Genomic DNA, 17,162 nt, shown 5'->3' on the forward strand with positions numbered 1-17,162 from the left:
AAAAACCTAGAACTTTTAATATATTTGTTTGAGTAGTATGTCAGTCTTTATAAACATCAGTGTAAGTAATGCCAATAAACAAAAATATGGCTATACTATATTGAAATTGAGTTTGGAAGTTTTCTGGTCTATATCATAACAAGTTATGACTGCCTAACATCTCACTTTTCACCACCTAATTTTGGCGTTGTATAAACAAGTTTTGGCATTTTTAAAAAGGTATAGAGTTTTAAAACAATAGCAAATTATTGCGAATTTCTTCTTGATGTTTGCTATTAATACCCATTAACATTAATAAGAGTAACAAGGTTTTACCCAGGACAAAAATATCAATCTACTCTGTATCTTTAGAAACAAGTGGAAACTTAGGAAAGGCATTTTAATATACTAGTGTGTGGAATTTTTTGTGCTGCTCTCTCACCAAGTGAAATGCAATTATAAATCAGAAACAGCTTTTGAAAATAAGTATAATAATTAAGGTTTCTAAAGACAATTCTAAACTTGTCATTCAATGGGAATATTTCTACCTTAAAAAAACAGTAATGCCTTACAAGTAATTTCTTCTTGAGGAAAGCAAACACTTTAAAGTGCAAAACACTTTTGTATTTTACCCTTAAGTGTAAAAATAAATTTTTCACGAAGGAATAGAAAAAATAAAGCATATTTAAACTTTATTTCACTGGAAGTTGCCAATTGGTCTGTGAGTAGTTTCACTGAAGATGAAAAGAAATCAAAATACAGGACAGATGTTGAAGAAACCGCATTTAAGTTCCGTCACACACTGGCATTTTTCAAATGATTTTGGCTCATCGATTAAATAAGGTGCATTTTGCTTGATTTTGAAAAGGGAAACATCAGGAAATATTTAAAGGCCGATTGCTGCCAATTAACTTTGATCAGTAAAAGTTCTATTTGAATCTTTCAGATTCTTCTCCTGTCTGAAATAACATACATTTATAAATCTAACAAAACAACAACTTGATGATTAATGCCTGTTGGCAGCCCACAAGCTTGCTTAACGTCGGGATTTAAACAAACAACGGTCTCTATTAAGAAGAGAGTGAAATGTAGTTATAGTCATGTTTTCTCATAATGGAGATATGAAAAACAATATTCTCTAAAGAATGCTGCTAACCAAGACCATTGTGTTTGTCAGTGCCTGTAACAATTTAGCTAGCCATCTTACAAGAGCCTGCCCTGAAATCATAATGGACTGCTAAAAGCAACAGCAGTGGGACATAAGCAATCCAGCAGAGGCTGGACTAAAACATCTTCCTACCAATTGGATCAGACAGAAAGTAAAGCATTGGACCTAATACAATAAGAGTCTGACACAACATATGCGAGTATCACAAATTCCATTGGACACATCTTAGTGGTGATTACATAACTGAGAAATACGTAGCTTCTGATAATCAACAAAGTTTAAGATTCTGATATCAAATTTTAATCTTTACTACTGGTCATGTGGGATCTAACTCTGAAAATCAACAGCCAAAGTAAAGCAAAACAGAAATCCCGTGAAGGTAAAACACATTGCCATTGCCATATAATCAATAAACCTCTGTCCCGCTACTCCAATTATATACAGTATTTGAAAATAATATCCCATTATTATTTTTAAAACCAATCACCTATTTTCAGACATGCAAAAATGTGTATTAAAAATTAGAACTTACTTCTAAGTCATTAAAAAATAAGTGTGTATCTGCCAAGTTGAAAATCATTTCTTCCATTCGCAGTCCAAGGGAAACTGAAGTGGGTGGATCCTAAAAGAGAATTTGACAGGTCAAGAACATGTATACTTCAGGCTACATGAAATAGAGTGTCTTGCTAAGAGGAAGCAGGCACTGCAACAGGCCGAGGGCAGAGGGAGAGACTTGGGTGACAGCTGCTTATTTAGTGTGCATGACTTGTTCTGTGTGCAAACTTCAGAGCCCCAGATATTGTTGGTGCTTTACATATTGAAGAAAATGCATTCCTTACTATTTTAAAATATAAAATCTAGGGTTACTTTGACATACAAAATAAAAGAAATTCAATTTTATATGTCTATTTCAGGACCAAAAAAATCAGTGAATCAAGAAGCCATTGCTTATATTATGCCACAATCCATTAAGAGCATCTAAGTGCACGGCCACAAATATCAGAAAATAGATACCCTACAGCAAGCTTGCCCAGCCTGCAGCCCGCAGGCCGCATGCAGCCCAGTACAGCTTTGAATGCAGCCCAACACATATTCATAATCTTTTCTTGAAACATTATGTTTTAAGTGACTTTTTGTGATTATTTTATAGCTCATCAGCTATTATTAATGTTAGTGTATTTTATGTGTGGCTCCAAACAATTCTTCTTCTTCCAGTGTGGCCCAGGGAAGCCAAAAGATTGGACAGTTCTGCCCTATAGGTTAATTTCAGAAGGGTAATACATAGTAATTTTACTCTAGGTGATAATTCTCTATCATTATTTATATTTATTCAACTTGTCAATTTAAAGTACACTGGAAGGAGGAAGTGATGGCCACTTTGACCACCAGGCACAGTCCAACTCAGGGAGCTGATCTTGAGATTCACAAGACATTGGCATCAAACAGCCTGTGCCACACTCAGAGGGCAGTGCTACATTCCTCTGTCACAGTGGCTTCTACCTAACACTTTGAGTGTTGGACACTAGCCTCTCCCTACAAGCCAGATCATGATGACATCTACTTGCATTGAAATGAATTTGGGGGATATGCAGGTATTTACAGTTTTTATCCTGTATTTACTGTGAATCAAGTCCAAGAAGCAACATGGTTCATGGCTGAAGATCCTGTATACTAAGTGAAGAAAGAAAACATTTCCAGGAAGTATACAAACTATAAAATGAGTTTTTGAAGGGTTTACTGGCATTTTATTAATGATATGAAATTTCATATGTATGCCATTTTCAATTTTTCCAAAGAACAGTAATTTCTGATACACTATTTTATTGTCACAGCAAACCTTTGGAATAAATACGGAATCTACTTGCAACATTATGTAACCAGGGAGACTGTAAGTAGAGAAACTGCCTTCAGGTAGGCCCCATTGGGCAGGTGTGCCTTTGAGCCTTAGAGTCAAGAAGATACAATGCAAAGACAAGACTCTTATGATTGAATACTGCCCAACATCAACTTTGTACACTATCGACCTTGTCTTCTGAACACACTAACTTCACCTCCAATATCGAGACTTTCCTGTGTGTTACCCCTACCCTTTAAGGTCAGTCATGCCTGTGAGTTTCCACCAGGAGTCCCCTCCTCTTAAGCACTTTGGGAAGTGGCAAGAAGTGGTGGGAGAGGACACCTAGTCTGTAGGACAGACCCTGCCTTTGCTTTCCCACTTAGGTGTCATCTCATGGTGCCTCATCTCATGGTTTGTTCTCCTACTAAATCCAACAGCAAGATGGCAAACAGTATTCTCACACAAGCTAATAAAAAAACCACCTTGTCCTTCATTTGTCAGAATCATATATGTTTGTATACTTAGGAGAGAGCAGGGGCTGGAAAGGGTGGGAAATAGGAGTGGGGCCTCACTGGGCACCTAGCAGGGGCCCATCGGCTGTATACCCAAGGCCAACCCAACCCAATCCCGCTATTCTTCCAGCACTGCCCTCCCCTAGCACGTCCCACAGGCCTCCAGCACCTCCCACGTCCCTCCAGCACCTCCCACATCCTCCAGAACTTCCCACACGCCTCCAGCACCTCCCACTTCCCTCCAGAATTTCCCACACCCCTCCAGCACCTCCCACATCCCTCCAGCACCTCCCACGTCCCTCCAGCACCTCCTACGTCCCTCCAGCACCTCCCACGTCCCTCCAGCACCTCCCACACCCCTCCAGCACCTCCCACAATTCCCAGCACCTCCCACACCCCTCCACCACCTCCCACACCCCTCCAGCACCTCCCACACCCCTCCAGCACCTCCCACAATCCCCAGCACCTCCCACACCCCTCCAGCACCTCCCACGCCCCTCCAGCACCTCCCACACCCCTCCAGCGCCTCCCACACCCCTCCAGCGCCTCCCACACCCCTCCAGCGCCTCCCATAATCCCCAGCACCTCCCACACCCCTCCAGCACCTCCCACAATCCCCAGCACCTCCCACACCCCTCCAGCACCTCCCACACCCCTCCAGAGCCTCCCATAATCCCCAGCGCCTCCCACACCCCTCCAGCGCCTCCCATAATCCCCAGCGCCTCCCACACCCCTCCAGCGCCTCCCACACCTCTCCAGCACCTCCCACAATCCCCAGCACCTCCCACACCCCTCCAGCACCTCCCACAATCCCCAGCACCTCCCACACCCCTCCAGCACCTCCCACACCCCTCCAGCACCTCCCACACCTCTCCAGCACCTCCCACAATTCCCAGCACCTCCCACACCCCTCCAGCACCTCCCACACCCCTCCAGCACCTCCCACAATCCCCAGCACCTCCCACACCCCTCCAGCACCTCCCACACCTCTCCAGCACCTCCCACACCCCTCCAGCACCTCCCACACCCCTCCAGCACCTCCCACACCTCTCCAGCGCCTCCCACAATTCCCAGCACCTCCCACACCCCTCCAGCACCTCCCACACCCCTCCAGCACCTCCCACAATCCCCAGCACCTCCCACAATCCCCAGCACCTCCCACACCTCTCCAGCACCTCCCACACCCCTCCAGCACCTCCCACACCCCTCCAGCACCTCCCATAATCCCCAGTGCCTCCCACACCCCTCCAGCGCCTCCCACAATCCCCAGCACCTCCCACACCCCTCCAGCACCTCCCACAATCCCCAGCACCTCCCACAATCCCCAGCACCTCCCACACCCCTCCAGCACCTCCCACAATCCCCAGCACCTCCCACACCCCTCCAGCACCTCCCACACCCCTCCAGCACCTCCCACAATCCCCAGCACCTCCCACACCCCTCCAGCACCTCCCACACCTCTCCAGCACCTCCCACAATCCCCAGCACCTCCCACACCCCTCCAGCACCTCCCACAATCCCCAGCACCTCCCACACCCCTCCAGCGCCTCCCACACCTCTCCAGCACCTCCCACACCCCTCCAGCACCTCCCACACCCCTCCAGCACCTCCCACAATCCCCAGCACCTCCCACACCCCTCCAGCGCCTCCCACACCCCTCCAGCAACTCCCAATCTCTTGGCACAGCCCACATCCATCCAGTAACTCTGACTCCTAGCACAGTTCATATTCCTCCAGCCCATCCACTTTCTAGGACTGACCACTCCCTCCAGCCCCTCCCGCTCCCAGCACCGCCCACATCCCTCCATCACCTCCCATCCCCCTAGCACTGCCCCCATCTCTACGGCATGGCCCAAGTTCTACCTTCCAGCAGCCATACAGGACTAACATAGTATGTGAAATATGGCAAGATGGTGTAATTCACTCACCTCAGTTCCTCTCCTGCCTGTGCCTTTTCTGACAGCTGACTGAGAGAGGAAAGGAGGCAGAGGACATAGTATTGCCAAACGTAAGGGGTTAGATTGGTAAAGGGGAAAAGCAAACACCCCAGGGTTGGTAAAGAAGGCAGAGAAGAAATAAAGATACAGAGTCTAACTGCGTATCAAAAAGCTTCGCTGGGGGCGGGGGCGGAGGGGGGCAAAGGAAAACAATTCTCTCAAATTTTGTGTGTGATGATTGATACTCCTTAGCATTCTTAAATTATCCCTTTTTAATACACCTGAAATCTATGAAGTTTCATAGGTTTTAGAAGAATTAAAAACAGTTTACAAATTACTGTAAAGAAAAACTAACTCATTTACTCTTGGATTTATAAGAAATTGCTCACTCACCGGGAGTTTAAGTGTGCTGGAAAAAGCAAATGTTCAAATAGACCCTACAGCAGAATTAACCTGTAGGGGAAGCTCAAACAGATGTGTCTAAAACAAAACACCTGACTAAGGTGTTTATTCCCTCTAGTTCAGGCCAATAAAAATACCCTGACTTATCTCATAATCATGTCAATGAATCTTTTTATGTGGCAAGGATGAAGCCTCACCACATTTATTTAATTGCCAATTCTAAAATTTATGTGCCACAGAATTGTTACCTTTGAAAAATATTCTTTCTCCTTGATATGGTTGCTTATTTATATGACCACTGAAAAAATTACTCTATTGTTTGTTAATATATAGCATACTTCAGCTTTGCTTCATAAATTACCATAATGACTTGCTAGTCAGAATCCCAATAAATTTTAAAGGCTTGTTCAGACCAGTGGTAAAACACAACACAGATGTTGGTCTTATTTACCTCTTAATGTTTTTCTCTTTTGTTATTAGCTGTTATTCCTCAACCATTTTATACCTGCCACTCCATGGTACTGTTTTGAAACATCTACTACACCAAGAGAACAGTTTGGCAGTTAACAGGAATGAGATAATTGTAGAATTTGAAGGGGGTTCTAATTGAGAGCAGTGTTTTTCAGACATCTTTGAACCACAATGCATGGTAAAAAACACATTTAACACTGGAATCTAAGAATCTCACATGCACACACACACAGCTGAAATGTACGTTTGGCAAAGCAAGATTTTGCTCACTGTGTGGATATACTCTGACACTGACCATTTCACAGCCTGTCCCAATCTACGGTTTGAAAGGCAGAGCTCTAGGAAACACCACTCTTTGATTTTAGAAACAGGAGCCCCAAGTTCCTAGAGGATTGTGATTTGTGTGTGATGACCCAGCAAGCAGAGTGGAAAGCTATCTCACCCTAAGTGTTTCACCTAAGAGAAAACTAGCAAAAGGACAGATAGATAATTCTGCTCATGGATTTACTTACATATTCTAGCAACTGGAGTTCTCATATAAAGGTTAGGTTTTATTTTCCTATTATAATAGCTAATATGTTCACATTGTTAAAATTTCTAAACATGTCTCATACAAGTACAAGTCAAATGTGACAAAAGCTAACACTCAACAGTTCAAAAGTTACTCGTGGCTTGATGGCTCATTTTGGAATGTTTAGAACAAGAAAAAAAAACACGTTCTGAGACCAAAACTGAGATGTTAAAATCACCATGTCTTTGGTTTAATTTTACTTGTTTTAATAATAATTTTCTTGTAATAACAAATTCCAGAGCTGCAGTTATAAAAGGGCTTCTTCTAAAACACCATTTTTTTGTTATATCACTTTCAAAAAATTATTTAGAGCTTTGCCTCCATTTCGAAGTAACATCTCATTTTAAGTGAATCTCATTGCCAAATGTTCTCATTCTTTTCAAAGTGTGGCCCCTCTGTGGCATATGCCAGTGCTGTTTACTCTCTTCTTGACATTTATCCTCTATGATAGTGTTCTTTTGTGGGCATCTTCCTAGAATCTATGTATACATCATCTGTTTGTTAAATGACTGTATTAGTTCATTCTCATGCTGCTAATAAAGACATACCCAATACTGGGTAATTTATAAAGAAAAGAGGTTTAACTGACTCACAGTTCAGCAAAGCTGGGAGGCCTCAGGAAACCTACAATCATGGCAGAAGGGGAACCAAACACATCCTTCTTTACATGGTAGCAGCAAGAAGAAGTGCAGAGCAAATGCCGAGAAAAGTTCCTTGCAACACCATCAGATCTCATGAGAACTATCATGAGAACAGCATGGAGGTAATCGCCCCCATGATTCAATTATTTCTCACTGGGTCCCTACCATGACACATGGGAATTATGGAAGCTACAATTCAAGATGAGATTTGGGTGGGGACACAGGCAAACATATCAACCACATTTCGGTTTTTAGGACTTTATTCTTATCCTTCCATCCCTCATTCTATTCACATCACCTTGTGGACTCCACCACCCATTCCCCTCTATCAGATCTTAGATCTCAGCTGGAGGCTCCTATATCAATTACCTATTGGTTATTTCTACTTAGAAGTCCCATAAAAGCAATGTCAGTATGCAGAAATAAGGGTTAAAAAGAGTAAAGCAGTGGACACCACAACAGACCTTGCAGACACTGAAAGATAATAAGGGATACAATACACTCATATGTATGTGAAAACTTAGACAAAATAGACTGATTTATTGAAAAACATAAACTTCTATAACTGACCCAATATGAAGTAGATAATTTGAATAACCCTGTGCCTATTAAAGAAATTGGATTAAAAATGTAAAAAAATTCCTAACAACAACACCGAAAAGAAGTCCCATAAAGCACCTGAAACTCAATGTGTGGCAAGTTGGATTTATCACATTTCCTCTGGAAACCTACTGTATTCATTCTTTAGAAGAATGGCATCCTACCAACCCAGACCTTGGCATTCTCTTAGCCATCTCTTTTTAGCCCCACATTAAATTAATTACAACATCCTGACACTTGGACCAGGAATTCCAGCCTCCCTGTTGTCATCGCCATTGCTGATTGCTTTCTTGTTTTTTTCCCCTTGGCCTTGTGTCTTTTGTGAATATTTGGTATGGTCTCCTTCACTGGGATCTATTTCCAGGTTGTCACTACCCTCTTTCCAGCCTCTCATCTCTTTTAAGAAACATCCAAGCACTTTAACAAGTGCAGAAGACCCATACATGTCTAACTTTTGCTTACATATCCAATGTGACCTGTTTCTGATTTTTCAAACTGTTGTCTTGATCATGAAATCCTTTCCTCAAGAGACAACTAGGCAGAGCCTTAAACTGAGGCAAAGGATCTGTCCACACAGATCCTGAGACCACATACACCGTGGTCTCAGGTGGAGCCTGTACACTTACATCTTCATTCCTTTAGTAAGTACTCCCCTCAGGGTGCCTTTCCCACTTCCGCATCTCCACCTCCCTGATTCTTGCTGGCTAGGCTCTGCGGTTGCTGGGTACCACAGCTCTGTGTTCTTGTCTCGGCATCCCTATATCTTCCTCCCCCTCTTTGTTAGATTTAGAGTTATTATGGTTTTCTTTCTTTATAATTTTAGAATAAAACTGCTATTTGCAGAATCAAAAGGAGGATATCAATCCTCTGAAAAAAAACATAATGGGAGCTTTGTTTCTACTTCGTGTAGAATGTTTTGTTCAATTAGATTTTTCTCTCTCTTTACAGCCTTTAAACAACATTTTAAGCTTTAGGCTATGATTCCTTGTTTTTTCTTATCCTTATATCCTTATCTCTATATCCTTGGTGCCCAACACAATGTATGTCATAAAGGTTTTCCCAAAATTTGGTGGAGGAATAAATGAATGAAAAACAATAAATAGAGAGTATTTCAAATAATTCCAGTAAAGAAAAGAAGAAAGTATTAAATTTTACCTTTCATTACTTGTTAAATGTTGTCAGTGGAAAAAAAACTTCCTAATTACCTAGCCTAGGGAAAAAAATGGGCACGTGAATCTGGAAATCTCATTTTATCTACATAATATAGTATTAAACATTAAACATTTTCACTAGTCAATGCTATTTACCTGATTAAAGAAGAGCCCATTCTTAGAATAGCTGCATAGAAAGCCTTACTTTTTAATTTAATGAAGTGTATAATATTAGCATAAGGTCAACATTTATTTTGTAAACTTGGTAGTGGTATGCACTACACCCTTTTGCAAAATATGTTCTTATATGCCGTGAAATTTACTTCTCTAGTAAAAACTGAACAAAACAGTGAGGAAGCTTAAAAGGAAAAAAATACACTCAACTGTTTTATTTTTCTTGTTTAATAAATTGTACATTTACTCTAGTTCTTATGTACCAGAAATTCTTCTAGTAGAAACTTTCTAAAGTTGTTCTTCTACCAAACAAAACTCAATATACAACATCTAATCCCACACCTACACACAGGAATGAAATCTAACCCTGTTCCTACATTATTTGGATATGATATTAAATTGCAAATGTCTGCTTAAAGTCACGAAGTAAAGGAACTTGTTGCCGTCTTAGGCTACCCATGGCTGTTTTCAGCATATCAAAGACAAATTATTCTACTAATTGAAAGTAACATTAAGTAGAAAAAGTAAGTAACGCTGAAATCGGCTGAGTGTCTGCAGAACCAGGACTAAAACAATTGTTTTGCCCTCATTCCCTGTCAAGTGGTCTTTAATTACCCCATTGCCTCAAGATCTTTTTTTCTTGTTTCTACAACACAGAACTACTCATAGAGACTAAAATTATCATCCTCATATACCCAAATCACCAGCCTCAACTCCAGTCCACTGTCATTCTTTGAACTGTTTATTGATTTTTTTAACCCTAATCACAGCTATCACACTAGATCTTCATATGATTAAAATGTTAAAAGGGAAAAAATACTGGACAAAAGCAGTGTGCAGAAATACTGAAATGTTATCAAATACAATCTCTAGAGAGATTAATGTTTGTCAGCTTTGAATTCAAATGTTGAAAATCTGTAATTGGGGTTGAAGTAAATAAAAGAAAGGGATATTTATAAATGCATGTGGGTACTAGATCATCAGGGGACTAGGATATGGCTTCATAGATGAGCTAAGGCATGTGATAAACTTGAAATGTCATTAAAAATGCACTTTGTAGTAGGCACAATACATATATATACCACTTCAGAAATTTGCATTTACCAAGATTCTCACACATACCAGATGAAGGCATTGTTGCTTTTGCAGGGCTAAGTCATTTGCTTCCAACGATGCCTTCATCTGGCGTATGTGAGAATCTCGGTAAATTCTGATTTCTGAAGTGCTATATGTATTGTGCCTACTAAAAAGTAAAGGTATTCCTTTACGACAATGCAAAATGAACTAATAGACTCAATCTCTGCAGCACTGCCTTTAAGTAGTCATGCATTCAAACTAGACGTTCACTGATGTTATTGTGGCAAGGCACTTTGGATAGAATTTTCATAGAATTCCTCATACCAATTATTTTTGAGATGCCCATTTTTTTTTTTGAGACAGAATCTCCTTCTATCACCCAGGCAGGAATACAGTGGTGTGATCTCAGCTCACTACAACATCTGCCTTCTGGGTCCAAGCAATTCTCTGCCTCAGCCTCCCAGGTAGCTGGGATTACAGACATCTGCCACCATGCCCAGCTAGTTTTGTATTTTTTTTTTTTTAGTAGCGACAGGGTTTCACCATCTTGTCCAAGCTGGTCTTGAACTCCTTACCTCAAGATTCACCCACCTTGGCTCCCCAACGTGCTGGGATTACAGGCGTGAGCCACTGCTCCTGGCCTAGGTGAGCATATTTTTAAGAGCTTCATCATCAGTAAAGCTAATTTGGGTGGAATTTAAACTAGAGGAAACAACATGACCACTCGTGCAACATGACCGCTTTCAGAAGGGGCCATCACTGGTTCTTCTAAAAGATGTCAACAAAGACATCCTTCAGATGGTATAGAGATGGTTCTTATCACCAGGAAAGATGACCCAACTCTAGGAAGATGGCAAAAGGTGTCCTATACTCTGAAGATCTAGTAACTAAGGGGAAGGTTGTATCATTCAGATGGGATCTCAGCAGTGCACTGGTTCTACTGAAACCTAGAAGTTTTCTTCAAAAAAATCAATTAGTTGATTACTTTAAGTTAGTCACATATACCTTTCTGCTTATATCATTTAATTATTAAATGGTGAGACTTTGTGAACATGTACTTAAGCTTAGCCCAAACCCAATCAGCTAACAAATGACTGGCAGGAATAGGTCTTGCCAAAATCTTGACCCTGACCAAGTTTATCAACAACTCTATGCCAGTAATACATGGTTATAAACAAGAATTACTGAAGTACAGCCCAAATTTAGTGCCTTCAATGCAAAGTCCCTGAAAATTTTCAGTGATCATAAAATGATATCATACTCTAGCATTTCAGGAATGACATAATATTTTAGAAAGGTTTTGTTTGTGGTTGAGTCATAAGATAAATTTATGAAAGCACTTTAAGAAGATCAAATTAATATAAAATATCAGCTACCATAATAATAAAGAGAAGTAGAGTCTTCCAGTATCAGTTGTGGAGTATCTGTATCAAGCATCTGGTATTCTGTCCACTCAGACTGAAGTGCATGTGATTTGGACTGTGCCCACTTCAGGAAGAAGATGAAGAGTTTAAAATTTGGGCGGATTATTTAAAAAATAAAAAAGGATCCTTCTCCAATAAATAGAAACTTTGGTTGTCTCATCAAACTGATTATAGGGGAAAGGCAGTCGATTCCTTGGCTCTCTGGTGTGAGTACAGCATTATTTCTGTAATGTAAATAGTTGATTACTTCCCAGTCAAGATTAGCATGTTAGATTGTATATAAATTTCTGATAAACATTTATTCTTATACCAAGACTTACAAAGAAACTACCTGCAGAGCAAATATCTAAGACTAGACTTAAGCCTCAAGTAGGATAGCTAAAATCTCGGTTTAAAGTTAGCCACCAAGCATACCTATAGACTAATCATGTTAGTTCACTGATGGTATCAGCTAGTTCTCTGACTTTAAACTATGGCTAGTAAATTGAACTTCACCACACTATTGAAAAGATAACAAAGGAATGTGGCACCTGCCGCTAGGTGACTCAGCATGAGGCACTCAGGACACCTACTCGTCCACTAAAGGTAACCAGGAAGCCTTTAATCAAAAATCTGCAATAATATTGTAGAGCTATTAAAGAAGAGGAGAAAATATCAAAATTCAGCAAGTGGTTTAGTTTCATCTCAAAACTTTGCCTCAACAAAAATAGCTCTGAGCTAATTATTTGCAACAGGAACTGTCAGTCTTTTTTTTTTTTTCTGACAGCAAGTCTACATATATTTGATTCAGCTCAATTAAGGATCTTATCATTTATAAAACTCCCAAACTCTTGAGTTTTCTTCTTAGTCAACTTCCTTACAGCTAAGAAGAAAGAATATACAGCATAATAGAAACATTCTGTAATGGACTGCTGAAGGAGTTTCTCCAACTCGAATTCTGAAGTTTCAAAAACAACAACTAGATGCTCAAGAGGGATATACCCTATCTATGAAGTCTTGACCAAAAAAAAAAAAAAAAAAAAAAAAAAAAGGGAAGCTGAATCTAAGCAAGCTCCTAGATCTAGCTATCAGATTGTAGGAAATAAAGACGACAAAGAAACATGCTTTATAACACAATACAGTTGCTGTCAAAAACAAAAAACAAACAAAAAAAACCCAGACTCCCAGGAACTCTATAGGACAGTCTGGTTACTCGAACAGAACTACACAAGGTTTAACAAAAGGGGATTGAGTGAGACTCTACAGATCATGAGACACTTAGGAGACATATGATAAACAGTAAAGTAAATAAACAAAACCAGTAGAGAGAAACACTTTATATACTAGAAAGAAAAGGAAACTACCCAATAAAATAAAGCTCATATATGAAAAGCCCACAGCTACCACCGTACTCTATGGTAAATGTCTGCAAGTTTTCCTCTAAGATCAGGAACCAGACAACGAGGCTGCTGTTGCCACTTCTATGTAACAGAACGTAGAAGTTCTAGCCAGAAATGGTCGGCAAGATTAACAAATAAAAGGCATCAAAGTTGTAAAACAAAAAGTAAAATGACCTCTGTTTACCATGACACAAGTTCATATCCAGAAAGCCCCCTCACCCCCCCCCACCCACAGAATCCATTTGAACTAATGAATACATTCAGTACAGTTGCAGGATACAAAAATAACACACAAAACTCAGCTGTATTTCTGTATACTAACAACAACCAAGCCAGGAAATAACTTAAGAAAATTATTCCATTTATAATAGCAGAAACAAAAGGAATCACATGCTCAGTAATAAACACTTAAAATGGTTAAGAAGGCAAAGTTTGTCATGCGTATATCACAATTTTAAAAAAATTAAAAAATTTAAATATAACTATTGGTTAAACATTTAATGATATTACAAAATTATTTTTAATTTCGCTAGATGGCTAAGGTGCTGAATATTATTTATTATCTCTAAACAATTCTTTTAATGGATTCCTAAATACATACTCAAAAATACACAAGTTAAATAATATGATATCTGAGATTTGTTTTGAAAAATCATCCTTGCACAGAAGCAGGAAGCAGAGGGATATGATAAAGATACACACAAAACAAGATTGGCTAGGACTTGATATTTGTTAAAGCTGGAGTGGTTACATTGGGTTTCATTCTATATATTATTCTATCTACTTTTCTATGTTTGCAAGTTTCTATATGAAAAGTATTTATATATATATATATATATATATATATATATATATATATATTTTTTTTTCACTAAGACAAGATTGGCTGTTTCTGGTTGTGGAACTATGGATTAACAATATTTACCCTGAAAATTTAAAACACATGCAAGTCATACTTTTTCAAATGCCAAAAACATTTTGAAAGTCATAATGCAAAAGCCTGGCAAAGTTCCTCACCATATCACCTTTTATTGAAAACAAGGTGCTAGCGCCTACTTGGGTAATCTGTACCCAGATATAAGTGAGAATTTGGAATATACACAAGAATGTATGTCAGATGTTCCTTGGCCCCTATTTACTCTACTCATTTTTACCATATGGGATCTTCTTTTCTAGGAACCCAGAGGAACTCCTCCATTTTTGAAGCCACAAGATCATCTCATACATTTAGGAACAGCGGTATTGAATTGCAATGCTGATCAGCCGCAAAGGAGAAATCCCAGTATAATTTAAGAAGAGCAGTAACCCTAGAAACATTTCATTTAAGGCCTCTGGCATTTATTTTTTGGTTGTATGGCTCCTGTGGATCCTGATTTTTTTTCTTTTTTTGTGATTCACAATGCCAGTGTTATCATCTGACATCCTACTGTTGGCTATTTCTTACTAATTAAACGATGTAGCTACTAGGCAATACCTGTCATGAATAATACAGGGAGACTTGTTACCTTCTTAGCATGGTTATTTCTTTGGAGATTCTGCAATTTTACCCTTAGGATTTAGAGTGGCATCAGTTTAGAATAGTTTTATCCTAATGACAGACTATTGCTGAAGATTCATTCATCTCCTACCAACAGCCTCCTCTATTAGTTTATAAGCTCCCTGAAGGCAGAAATTTTGGCTAGACACCTACTATATTACTGTGTATGTATTCTGTAAATCATAAAAGAATGACTTTCTGAATGACTCATTAGTGTCAGGTGAGGAAACAAACGGTGACTCAGGCAGGAGAGGTGGGTGCAGCCAGGAATGTGTTCTGGGTACTGGAGTCCATATAACCCTGAAGGTTTTGTGTGTGCAACATGAGAAGGGTGCCATTTGGTGATGCAATTTTCTGAATTACTTCATGGATGTTTTTAATGATAATTTATCCACAGAGAAGGCTAAGGTTCCGCGTACCAGCTGATACTTCTATTCTGACAAATTTTTTTGATGGAGTCTTATACTTTGGGTAGTTCTAACATGGAGACCACGTGGCATTAGCAGGGGATCTTACCTACTACAGAGACCACCAGGAACTTTTCCAGATCCCCAGGAAGGAGGGGCAGGGGATACATTCTCACATGGCATTTTGCTTTATTCTAGTGACTAAGTTAAAGTTTATGCTCATTTTATTTTGTTGCCCATTTATGTGGAGAACTATTACAGTTACATTTGTACTGCTAATTCTAGTATTTGTACATGATACATGATATTTGATCTTAACTATCTTGCAAATAAGCACTGTGAAAACTGTTTTGAAGGGTGTATGTGTTTATTCTCAAGTCTCTTGACCTCACTGGAGAGTTACAATGTTTTACGTCATAGTCATGTTCATGAAGGTAGCTTATAGACATTGAGGAAGGGACAAGAGGCAAAATCTAATTTGATCGACTGGACAGCCAGAGCTAGTTGTGTCATAAAGTTGTTTAGTGACCCCATTCAGAGTGCTTGAGGAAAGAACTGGAATGTGGATTTAATAGTGCTTTTTAAAGAAAAATGTAAAGCAGCCAGACACTATTTTACTGATAGTGTTGTGTAAGCACACATCATTTTTCCTATAAATTCAGCAGCTTCCTCCCTATAACAACATACCTTTTATGCCCTGAACTCTGTCTATGGCCAACCAAGCCAGAGCCTTATCACATCCTTTTGGTACCACTGAGGACTTTCCACAGTAAATCCTCCCTCTCCCGCACAGTAGACTAGAGATGCCCGCCTACCACAGTTCATGTCTCCTTATTACACAGATGCTAAAGAGCTCCCCAAGAGTCACCCGTGAACACACTGGAATCTGTCCTAACTTCCCTTGCTGTCATTTATCAGTTCAGTGAGTTCCCATTCCTGGAGCTCTCTTCTGGCCCTGTACCATTTAAGCACAGTATTCTGGCAAAATGCATAAAAGAAACACATAACACTCATGGAAGCCCCACAGTTCAGCCTGCTGGAGAATGGCAGAGTTATGCACTGAACAAAAATGATCAGAAAGAGCCAAGAAAAAAATGAACACTTCTCACTTCCTGGCTTCAAATGACAATGTAGTCTATTTTTAGTGGTGAATGCCAACCCCTCACAGAATTGAGATTGCTTCAGAAATGATCTTCTTGACCCGTTTTTATTTACTTTCAGTTCAGAGAGTTCACGATCTTTTGAGACTCAAAACAGATAGAAAGTTGAAGGAAATCCTGTTGTTTATCTCTTTTGGGGCTTTTAGAATGGATCCAGAATATATTTCTGAGTATAAAAATGAAATATCTCTTCCCTTTTCTCTAGAAACCTTAAATGTAACTATTTTCTAACTATGAAATTATCTCTACCTTTTAAGTAACTAAATTTTAAAAGATACTTCCCCAGATTTTTAGTGTGGATTTACTAATGCCACAAGTGACAAATATTACATTAGATCTTTTGTCATCTAACAAGAACAAGTCACCTTAGTTTTATTAAAAGAACCACATAAGTTACCAAAATGTTAATGAGGAAGCAGGTTCTCTTTGTTGCTAGATACACCAGTAAGGCACACAAAAAAATTGTTCCTTTTTTTTTTTTTTTTTTTTTGAGACGGAGTTTCGCTCTTGTTACCCAGGCTGGAGTGCAATGGCGCAATCTCAGCTCACTGCAACCTCCGCCTCCTGGGCTCAGGCAATTCTCCTGCCTCAGCCTCCTGAGTAGCTGGGATTACAGGCACGCGCCACCACGCCCAGCTAGTTTTTTGTATTTTTAGTAGAGACAGGGTTTCACCATGTTGACCAGGATGGTCTCGATCTCTCGACCTCGTGATCCACCCGCCTTGGCCTCCCAAA

The 17,162-nt window shown here is 39.8% G+C and overlaps 1 protein-coding gene across 8 annotated transcripts in view; it reads right to left on the minus strand.

Moving 5' to 3' along the window:
- EYA1 (EYA transcriptional coactivator and phosphatase 1) overlaps nt 1-17,162 on the minus strand; it is a 340,778-nt gene that overhangs the window by 42,642 nt on the left and 280,974 nt on the right. For all 8 annotated transcript variants that reach the window (XM_074386773.1, XM_074386775.1, XM_074386774.1 and 5 more), the window contains one exon: nt 1,680-1,769. In XM_074386773.1, the coding sequence (XP_074242874.1) occupies nt 1,680-1,769 (90 nt within the window). The remainder of the gene's footprint in view (nt 1-1,679; nt 1,770-17,162) is intronic.

Source organism: Saimiri boliviensis, chromosome 15 (assembly GCF_048565385.1).
Source record: "Saimiri boliviensis isolate mSaiBol1 chromosome 15, mSaiBol1.pri, whole genome shotgun sequence".
Classification (NCBI taxonomy): domain Eukaryota; kingdom Metazoa; phylum Chordata; class Mammalia; order Primates; family Cebidae; genus Saimiri; species Saimiri boliviensis.